Genomic DNA, 11,464 nt, shown 5'->3' with positions numbered 1-11,464 from the left:
TGTTTTTTGTTTTATACTTCTAAATGCACACTGGCAGAGTGATATGAGTTATGTCATCCAAGCAATACCCCAAATTATTTATCCAAGCGTCACGCCCTGTATTTATGAGACTGTAATTACAACACGCATTAAAAATGTAGCACAGACTGAGCGGATTTGATGAAAAATACAAATTATTGTTTATTGTTCTCTTTTTTTTTTTTTTTTGTGTCTCACCCTGGTTGTGTAAACGCTAAAAGGCGCCAATCTGAGACTTTAGGATGCTGATAAAAAGAGGCCTCGTTTTCTACTCACATCTCCACTGTCATCATCTCACTCCTTATCCCGCCTCTCACACACACACACACACACAGACACACACACACACACACGCTATCACTGGAACTGTGCTGCCATTCTCATCTCTGCTCAGACCGGGAGGACGATGTAATCCTCCTCCCCGTGTCCTTTTTACCCATCATTCACTGTGATAAGTAAATATGACGGTGCGTATGTGTGTGCGTGTGTGTGTGTGTGTGTGTGTGTGTAAAAAGAGAGCGAGTGTAGCTGTGTCTCGTTTCATGGGCAGGTGTTGTTTACATTACATTTCCCTGAAACCGTCGTAATCAAACCAAATCAGCGATGTCAGGGATGCGTTCAGACTTTACGTTCAAATGTAACCGATACTTTCCTGTAGTCACACATGAAGTTACTACACTTATCAAAGTCATACGCCTGCAATTTAACAAACTTGATTTGGATTTAAAGAGGAAATTCCATCTGAACAAGGTCACTTTAGAGTGTAGAGAGACTTAGCGTTGGCGTTGCAGGTCTGTAGGTCTTTGATGGATCCGTATGAAACACTGAGCTATTTAACTGCCAACTGATGAAAGAAGACACTCAGGTGTTTCAGGGTCAAAGGTCATAGCAAAACACTTCCTTAGGTGGATCCATAAGGGTCCGATCTACAACCTGGTACCTGAATGCAAATATGGGAAAAAAAGTGTAATTTTCCCCCAAATCATGAAATTTAGATATTTTGTAAATATCTCTTCCATGGTTGCTCTCATGCCTGTCTGGATCCATGTAGTGATGAGGCGAGACCTTGGATGACGTGTCTGCAGGTCATCTGGACCCTGGAGCCTCCTGCCCTCTCCAGGTCGCGGCCATAAACTGAGACGCAGTGTGTTTATCTCTGTACAGCACCTGAAAGTGTATGCTGGCGTGTGCGTGTGTCCGTGCGTCCGTGCGTCCGTGTGTGTGTGTGTGTGTGTGTGTGTGTGTGTGTGTTGCTGGCTAATCCTAAGACTTGAATGCGTAACACTTATCTGTGGTGTTGGCTTGTACAGTGATATTGCATGTTTGTTATCAGTGCAGCTGGTTTCAATTAAAAGAAATACGCCCATAAAACATTGATGTGTTGCATGGATTCTTCCTCCTTCATCGCCCTCTTCAGCCTCCTCTTCTCGCCCTCCTCTCATGTCAAGGGACTTTCTTTTAGTCATCAGCCATTTGTTTTGTTGTCCAGATCGTCCATATTCTCTAAATGTCATCTCCACAGCTCCACTGCTTCACCCTAACTTCACCTCTGAGCAGAGACGCACAGAGACAGATCCATGGATCGTCGCCGCCATAATATATGAGGTCATTTCTCTTTCCTCCCTCTGAGCCTTTTACCCTCTCAAACACTATAATGGGATATTGATTTGGCCATGACGAAGAATGGGGCTACTTTCTCTGAGGAAGACGCCTTCACCAGCGGCCCAGTAAATAAACACAACTACCCAGAGCGTCAGTGAGGATCCCTCTGGAGACGCTAGAGGGGCTGTTTGAGTTTAAATACATGTTCACCTCTATGGGAATGCAGTTTGTACATAAAGTGAGGCGTTTTACAGGGATTTGACTCTTTGACACGTATTTTTCCTTCTTATACACGCAAAGTTTATTTTTCTTGTATTTGTACATGTGGTGTTTTGATGTTACGTTGTTATTTGTTGTTCAAGTGTCAAATATTCCTCCTCAGTGTTTGTCTTTGTCACAACTACAAGAAGAAAGCAAACAGAGAGCACAAACCTCCAGCAAGGTCAAACCTTTCACCTTTATTATCAGACTGGTTGACCTTGAGAGTTATTATGACGTTAGCATCTCAAACTTCTCCTCTCCTCCTGCAGCATTCTGACGCATCATTGATTATGTTCTTGATCATTTCAGTTAGCGGCGAAGCCTCAATTAAACCCAGGCTGTCGCGCACCTGTGCGGGGGGCGGGTTGCTGGGGTGACTGTACGCAGAGAGAAAGAGCTCATTGGGCCCCAGAATTGGGAGCGCTAGTTTTAAACTAGAGGGTGACGAACGTTCGAACATTAACGCGGAAATGAAGAGAACGGGAACATTTTGTAGCAGCACCAGAACCAAACCAACATACCCGAACCTTTTGTTCGTCTCTGCGTTTAAAGCGTGGATGTTTTTGATCAATGGAGGTGAAGGTGACAATATTTTCAACTTCACTCACGTTTATTAGAAAAAGCGTTTGATGTTTTTACTCTGTGGACCTTCACCGAAATCATGAACACGGTTTGTCGTGGCGTCTAGATGTCTGCACTGAAGGTAAAGAGCTTTCATCTCACTATATGTCATTGACGTCGGAATGTAATAACTTGCAGTGTTGTTGTGACTCCAGTTTTGTGACGTTGGCTTGGAAGATTTTTGGAGGAAATTTGCTCACTTAATATTTATGGCAGGAGGATGCATTGGTGTGACTTCAGAGCACATTTTCAAAGGGGGGACCCTTATCAAATTTGACATTTTTTGACGTCCCATATCTTGGCCTAGGAAATAGGTAAATAAAAATTCATACACAACATCCTCATTGCAATAGTATCCATCGGTGAATGTTTGGACAGAAGTTACATTTTTGTCACATTTTCAAAAAACGACAGTGTAACCATGGACCAAATTGTCATTTTACTTATGATGGCTCATATCTTGGCCATGGAAGGAGGAATGAGTCAAGGAGCCCACTTACACCAATGGATACTATTGCCAGAACGATGATGTGTAAAAATTCCAGCTTTCAATCTCTTTCCTTTCTCATGATATGGGCCGTCCAAAAAAACATAAATTGGTCCATGGTTACACTACATTTTTGTTAAAAGTGACCAAAATGTAAAATTTCTCCAAACTTAGACTAATGGATCTCAGTGCCATCTAGATGCTATGTGTGAAATTTAAGCTCTCTAGCTCTTTCTTTGGCCAAGATATGAACTTTTCACAAAAATTACCAATTTGGTCCATGGTTACACTGACATTTTTTGGAGAATTTGATCAAAATTGAAATGTTGCCCAATCTTGCACCAATGGATGCTTGTGCCATCTAGATGCTGTGTGTGAAATTCTAGCTTTCTATCTCTGTCCTTTGCCAAGATGCCAACAAATCTTAACATTTTAGCCAAGATATGTTGTTCTGGAAAAATAATTTAATTTGTTGATTTTGTTAGATGCTTCAGATTACTTTAAAAGACCTTAAATTTGACAATGGGAAAGGGTGTATGAACTTTAATATGTTCTAGTTATTTTCAATTAGACTTGCGTTGCTTTGAGGGCCCAGATTCAGACAAAGGGATCAATACTTCATCCCTCCATCGTCTCCATCACTCACATTTCCACTCGCTGTGTGGCAGTTGAATGCTCAAGCTGATACTCCCACAACATTTAGATCCATAATTCACTTTTGATTATATATCATAAGTTAAACTACATGACCAGTGTGTATAACTTTGAATCTTGTAACTTTTTTGGAATATGGAATATCTTTGTACAATTCAAAAAGCAATATAGTAACAAAATGATTTTCTTCCAAAGAGATTGTTGAGATGAGATGGCTTGGTTCCTGCACAGTGGCGAGCGGCGGAGACGGAGTAATACAGACTGAAAGAGGCCAGGTCACGACTCACAGGTATGTGTCACATCTCAGCATCAAGACGGCAGGAGTAAGCTCTGAGTCCTTAAGAAGTCAGGATGCAGTCAGATTTAATGCCAGGGTAACGTTTTCAAACCTAGACTTAAATATATTAGCTTCTATCTCTCAACCTTGTATTTTGCAATTCTGCCAGATTGTTTACTCAAAAAAAGGCTGAAAATATTTCATGAAACATGGGTTTACTTTCCTTCATATTCTGCACAATTTCTTGTGATGAAACGTTTTTAAATATCGGCTCAATATCATGATAACAAGTCGCAACACTTGACAATACTTGCGATGCATATTGTTGTAATATAGTATTTGGAGGTTGCAGGCAATTCCAGTTTCTAATTTGTGTGATTTTCAAGATAAACCTTATAATATGATGAATATGCACTCGTGTCTTGGGATTTATCACATCGTTCTGAGTCAAAAGGCTCAAGTCCCATTGAAGTGTTGGTCTTTGATGAGTCAAGAAACAGGACTTGAGGTGATTCCAGCAATTTATTTCAATGATCATGTTACTGCACATATTTGCATCAGCAGAGGTTTAATGCATAGACTTTGTTTCTGAAAATATTATACACATATTCATTTTCAAATAACCTCTCTGTTACTCTCGTGTTCACGCCCATATATGGCATTCTGACGACATCTTCAATATCTCTTCATGATTATTACTTTTTTTTTGTCAGATATTTACGTCTTTCTTTTATTATATGTATTCATTTATATATTTATTTTTTGATATGTTCCATAAATTAGGTTGGGAAAAAATGGCTGAAATTTGCCAGGAAACAAAAGCGAATAACATCACAACTGTTGATGATCGTGACACTGCACACACCACAAGACTGTCCACCGTTAACACTATGGCTGCATTCCAAAGTGACAACAAAAGAACCAAAAACATATCAGCAAATATTGATCCACTGTTAGGGTTTGAAATGGTTCAGCAGCAGATCTCATATTTCTCGACGTTTCTTTGAAAAGGGAAATCGGATAAAAATGACTGCAGTGTGGCCGCGGTGACGTTGTGCGAAAAGATGGATAAGCTGCGAGTCTGTGATTATCATGAGGAAAACGGTCACAAATGTGAACAAAAATCACTTACCTACTTACACAAAAGCGTCATATTGAGGTTTTTCTTCATTGAAAAGACCCCATTTTAATTAACCTCCATGAGTTGACAGCAGTTACTACAACGCAGACTATGAATTTGTTATTTTAAGCCTAAAAATGTGTGTTTTGGTGGCTTTACCCTCCAATGCACCCCTGCTTGGCCCGGCATAATTTAACACCTCGGCTGTACTTCAGTTGTAGACGTTGGAGGGTTCTGGCGGGCCTCTGTAAAGGTTTGTTGGCGATGGCGTGGGTCCGCTGTGGCGTTGGCGTCCTACGTCAGAGAGCTTTGGAGAGAGAGAGCCGTGGGAGTGGACTACATGTTCTTGTACATGGAGCGATCTCGTGGGAGCTGCGGCTGGGTCGCCGTCAGCTTGAGGTGGAAGTGGTAGACAGTGAGCGTGATGACGATGATGAGGACGAGGATGATACCAAGGACGAAGGGGAGGGTCTCCTCCAGGCGCTCCCGCTGGTCAGTGATGCACTTGTAGGCTGCAGAAGAAGGAAATGCACACAGTCAGCGTGATGACATGAATTTGCAAAGTGTGTGTGTGTTCAGTAATTGTGGGGTTACTGACATGAGTCAAATCAAGTGTGTGTGTGTGTGTGTGTGTGTGTGTGTGTGTGTGTGTGTGTGTCCTCAGCTTTGATTTGAGGTCACACATTCAGCGCAGGTCAACATGATTTATCGCAGTTAAGACTTGGCCTTATAGGGAAGTTTAAGGGTTAACGTAAGGCTGTTTCAGAACCTTGGAGAGCTCCAAATGATACGAGACATTAAAAAGGACAGAAAAAATAATTGGAACTGAAGCAAATAAAGAAAAATAGAATAGAGAAGACAACATTTTTGAAAAGATGCAAAACACAAATACACTAATTTATGATGGATTCCTTGAATATGATGATGATGATGATGATGATGATGATGATGAAGATGAAGGTGATATTTACATCTATTTAGAAGTAATTTGGAAGTGTGTACTTTCATATCTTCAGTAACCGTTGGGTCCAGAGTTTAGGCTGATACAGTTTAGTTTAAGTAACAGAAAATCCTCACTAACACCCTGTGTGAACACTGTGATGGGTACTGTGTGTGTGTGTGTGTATGCCTACATGAGGAATATCCTGTCATCAAGCATAGCAGCAAAAAGTAATATTAGTCATAAACGTTATAAAGTTCTTTATCCCCGTCGACCTTTGATAAACTCCCTCTCTCATACACACACACACACACACACCGATTGGACTCTAAAGTTGAAGGCATTTATAGGCAGCAGTGATGCTCACTATAGGGGGAAGGCAGCACAGCCTATTTACAGCAGCACACACACACACACACATTCTGCTTCTTCCAAGGTGATTGGCTACAGAGGACAGTCAGGTTCTGTGTGTGTGTGTGAGAAAGCTGCATTGAGGACAGAGACGACTACACTCATAAAGTCCTAATGACTCCTCTGTCTGACTTCCTCTCTGCCATTCTTCCCTTTTCTCCGTTTCCCCTCTGTGTCTGCTGCCTCATACTGCAGCAATAACCCCCGGTGTGTGTGTGTGTGTGTGTGTGTGTGTGTGTGTGTGTGTGTGTGTGTGTGTGTGTGTTTGTGTGTGTGTGTGTGTGTGTGTGTGTGTGTGTGTGTGTGTGTGTGTGTGTGTGTGTGTGTGTGTCAGAGAGGGTAGAGTACAGCTAAAATGTCTAATCTAACACTAGTACATCAGCATCAGCATCATCATCATCATCTATTTAATGTCTAGGTGCTTTTCTAGAGACGAGATGGGGAAGGAGTCCTGATCTTTGCAATGTTACACTGTGTTAATAAACCATCTTCATCATCATCATCTTCATCATCATCATCATCAACTATTAAATGCCTAAGTGCTTTTCAAAATAAGAGACAGGATCTGTGGGGGCAAGTCAGGGGAGGAGAGAGATGACCATCATCATCATTATCATCATCTCCATTCAGTGTCTGATTTTTCAAAATAAGAGCCTATCATAGTCGTATACAGTAGAAAAAAAACAACAAACAATGGCGGTTCTTACGCTCGCTGAAGATGAAGTCGGACGTGATGTCGAACGGTTGGATCTGGATGTCGGACATGGACACGGTGACGCCCTTCTGGTGGTCGGTGGAGATGAGGGTGAGGGTCTGCTGGGCCGCGCACAGGTAGGAGCGGCCTGCAGGGGTCACCAGGGCCGACAGGCGGTGGGTGTTGGCGGTGTGCTTCCCAGCTGGAGAGAGGGAGAGAGAGGGAGAGGGCATATATGATGAGGTTAAGGATCTATAACCAAATATGAATAAGAAAAACAAACGTGATATTTTTGAAGCCGTTTCTTATATGAATGGAGCTCAAGTCCGGCTGTGCGACTGCAGGCACTCACGGTTGTAGGCGTTGATGAAGTGTGAAGGCTCCGCGGTGTCGTAGATGAACTGGACCTTGCTGATCTTCCACACCTCAACGCCCTTGTTACGGGTCTCCTGCAACACACACGCACACACACACACACACGCGTAAAATGAGGCTTTTCCACACCCGCAGAGCGCAGAATGTGGCCTAAAAACCCGCTGCAAGAAATGTTTGAAATAAAAAAGATTTTCACAAAACATCGCAGATCAAATATGTGATAGCTACACTAATTATAATTAATGCGATTGAATGTACAAAAGAAGAAAGAATGCGAATCTTTGAAAACGATCTGTGTGTGTGTGTGTGCGCGCGCCCACCTTAGAGAAGTAGATGCGGAGCGTGTAGGCTTTGTTCTTCCAGGTGATGTGGATCTCGGACTCGCTGCTCCCGCATTTCCCCTCGATCTCCGCGCCTCTGGGCAGCGTGAAGGACGTCTGCTCGGTGATCAGCTGCGGAGGCACACAGGAGCGTCGGTCACTTTTACATGCTTACGGTCATGCTTGGTCACTGAGCTGGAGACGTGAGGAGTTTCCAGCGTTGCCTTTATTTATTTTTACGCACGACGGAACGGTGCAACCAAATATGCAAACACGTCATGATTTGAATCAGATCATCACGTCAGAGCAAAAACCGAGTGAATAATGAGGGGAAAGTTTCATAGATTGCAATATTTCCCTTGATGGAGCTCTGCGCAACGCCACGTCAGCATTTTACGCACGACTAAGTCCCGAGACACTGAATCCAAATACTCAATCACTATGGAAACGATAAAATCATAATTATAATAAACATCGATCATCCAGATTATCGATTACAACTGTTTGTTAAAAAGGTTTACATGTAAAAAAAATAAAATAATTGATTTTTGCTGCAGCCACTTTTACGCACGACTAATTATCATCAGTCGAAGCCTCCGCGTCTTCATGTTTGCAGAGAGCATCAGCGTGTACGTGTGTGTCGTGTATCGTGTCCGTGTGTGTGATCCACGCGTTAACATTCACGGGGGATTCCTTACGTCGATCCCGTTGAGCGCGAGCACGTCATATGGCACGAGGAATTTCACGGCGAATTCCACCATCAGGCATGTCGTGCCGTTCTCCCGCACCGCGAAGATGGCTCGGTCCGGGTTGTTGGACAGACCCGACAGGTTCTCCCCCTCCTGCTCGGCGAGGGCCACGGACAGCGCCAACACACCTGCCGGAACAAGAGAAGACAATAGAATTGAATAGAATAGAATTGAATAGAACATCTGGAGGGTTCCAGATGCGGCGTTCAGGCACAACACGTGCAGAATCTGCGGTCATGGAGCTACGTGGAGGAGTCTGATGTTCACACCAACAGCACATCACCTCTGTTTCCTCGCAGCAAAGTCAAAATCAGGTGAAAACTCCGGTGAGTCAAATCTGCAGCGTCAGAGGAGCAACACCGCGCCGCCGCTGCTGCAGCTGCGTCTCAAGCTCTCCGTTCACTGCGACTCAGGTCGGATTTGAACGAGTTTATTGAACGTCATTAGGCGAGGAATAAGAGGCGAATTATGCCAACTCAGTGGAATGTATGAACACGCGCCTCACACACGTACACACACAGACAGACACACACACACACACACACAGACACACACACACACACACGCTCGTACTGCGGTGGAGAGTCACGACAGCTGTGCACACACACACACACGTATACATGCACATACACGCGTTTCTTACCGAACACACTCCGCAGAAGCCGTGCGCTCTCCGAGGTGCTGAAGCCGAGCCGTCCCATCGCTGTCCGCTTCCCCTGCGCTAAAATCGGGGCTTTATCTGACCAGGCAGCCTGTGCTGTGCCCACCGAGGAGAGCGAGGAAAGAGAGAGAGAGAGAGAGAGAGAGAAAGAGAGAGCGAGAGAGGGAGAGAGGGAAAGAGAGAGAGAGAAAGGACGGCAGAGGGAGGAGGCGGGAGAGAAAGGAGGAAAAAAGAGCGAGGGGGGATGCCTCCGCTCAGCTGCCAGGAGTCACGCTCAGATCATCGTGAATGCAGCAAAAAATCCACCAGGTGAGATCCGGTTTGAGCCGCACAACCATCCGGCTCGGGCAGTCCGGACCGATCTCCTCCCCGCCGAGGATGACGGCTGTGAACACGAGCGAAGGCTGCTGGACTCGTCGACTTCGTGGACATCAGTGACGCCGGAAATCCAGCTCCGGCTCCGGCTGCTGCCAACCAGACTCCCCGGGCGCACAGGCGGCGTTCAGCTTCAGTTAGTCCCGCAGTGCTTTTGCTTCCATCTCTGCTGTGGAGCAGCTGCAGGCTGCAGGGCTGAAATGATGGATGTCTGGAGGGAGAGCCAACACCCCCCCCACACACACACCCCCACACCCCCACATACCCCCACCCCACCTTGCGCTCCACCACTTCCACAGGGCTGCAGCTCAGCCAGGGTGAGGATGAAGAGGCGCCTTCATCTTCATCTGAAGTTGGGAATTAATCAAACTTTATTAATGAAGCACTTTTAATACAAAATGTTTTCCACATACGTTTAAAACACAATATGAAATGTAAAAAAACACATTTTAAAAACAAAGTACAATAAGAAAGTGAGTATATAAATATAAACACTGATCTAAAACATCACGCCGATAAACATGCGACCGGTAGCCAAAGCAACAGAGTAAGAGGCTAAAGAGGCTTTGATCAAATAATAAAACAAGCCAATAAATAAGGAAATAAAGTGAGGAAGAGGAGGAGGACGGTCTTTGTTTTGAGATTTTATTGATGTTATACTTTTAAGTTGTAAGTTTTTGCCAATACAATACTAAAATATATTCAGTATCAACAATCAATAACTTGATTATGATAATAATACATGTATGTGCAGAAAGGTGCAGAAGCAGCGTGTAGCGGTATAAACGCTACTAAACATCGTAGCGCTCTAACAAGTTACATTCTGCGCTCCGGTTAAACAAACGGTTTGAGGAATTAATGCAGAATTTTACGCAAAGTATTTAGTGCAAAAGTAAGCAGTCAAACTTGAGTCGCTCCTCTCCGCAGCGCCGTCAGACGGATCGCTCCTCTCCGCGTTACTGCTGATGTTTGTTCTTCTCTCTCACCACTTTCGTGTTTATTACGCAAAGCGCAGACAAAACCATCTCGGCTCTCATTGGACACCGACGCGCTGTGGGTTCCGCTCCCGGCCACGGGCGAAGCATTTAGAGTCTGGGGGGTCAGAGAGGAGGAAGAGGGTGAGCCAGAGGAGAGGTGAAGAGGTGTGAGGGAACCGCAGAGCTTCACCTCTTCGCAGGGGAAAGTCCGAGCTTCACCTTTTACGCGCAGCGCGGCTCTAAGACGGGGGCGTCCTGACGTGGAAGTCAAACTCGCACTTCACGGAGCTGATGCTGTCGATGCTCGCTTTGCTGCCCACCTTTGGGTGCTGTGCGACCCGGGGGAAAGTCTCTGACCGCGGAAGCCTCCCTGACATCAACATCCCCGGCTCGTTCTCCAACTTCTTCCCGTCTTCCTTCAGCTCCGGGGAGGTGAATCGGCGCAAAAGTTTGTTGCTCAACACTGCGAAGGTCGTAGCAGGAGGAGGAGCAGGAGCAGTAGCGCAGGTTGAGTCCAGAGCTTCAGCGTTGCTTGGAGACGCCGTGCGCCGCCTCACGGTTCTGGATTTACGCAGAGGCGCCAGTATGCGTTCCGCAGGAGGAGCGCTGGAGGGCAAACTGCACCTCTTCTGGTAGTAACTGTCATGGAATCTACGCATGCCGAAGTCTGATGTTTGTGATCTTTCTTGTTCCGGCTCGGTCTCGGCTCTGCGGGGCAGGATGGGGGTCAGTAAGATGTCCAGGGCGGTGGACGCACTCGGTTTGTGGGAGTTTCCGCCTAGTTGAGGTGAGGAGAAGAAGACGACGGACTTTTGAGGTTCACCGCCCCGGAAACGAGGCGGCAGGTGGTCCACCCGGGCGGTGCTTAGCCTCTCCGCGGCTCTGGGCTGCTCACGGGTCCGCGGAGGAGGTTTAGGAGTGA

At 45.3% G+C, this 11,464-nt stretch overlaps 1 protein-coding gene across 1 annotated transcript; it reads right to left on the bottom strand.

The window, feature by feature from the left end:
• Window positions 1–5,376: 5,376 nt before the first annotated feature.
• Window positions 5,377–9,230, bottom strand: lamp5 (lysosomal associated membrane protein family member 5). The gene is made up of 6 exons (XM_076160096.1): window positions 9,173–9,230; window positions 8,479–8,657; window positions 7,781–7,912; window positions 7,438–7,534; window positions 7,099–7,287; window positions 5,377–5,552 (listed from the first exon to the last, which is right to left on the bottom strand). The coding sequence occupies exons 1-6, from the start codon at window positions 9,228–9,230 to the stop codon at window positions 5,377–5,379; spliced, it is 831 nt and encodes a 276-aa protein (XP_076016211.1).
• Window positions 9,231–11,464: the final 2,234 nt, after the last annotated feature.

Source organism: Genypterus blacodes, unplaced genomic scaffold (assembly GCF_046128005.1).
Source record: "Genypterus blacodes isolate CSIRO-AG114 ecotype Tasmania unplaced genomic scaffold, CSIRO-AGI_Gbla_v1 ptg000104l_1, whole genome shotgun sequence".
Lineage (NCBI taxonomy): Eukaryota > Metazoa > Chordata > Actinopteri > Ophidiiformes > Ophidiidae > Genypterus > Genypterus blacodes.
This window is presented reverse-complemented; position numbering and strand designations above follow the sequence as displayed.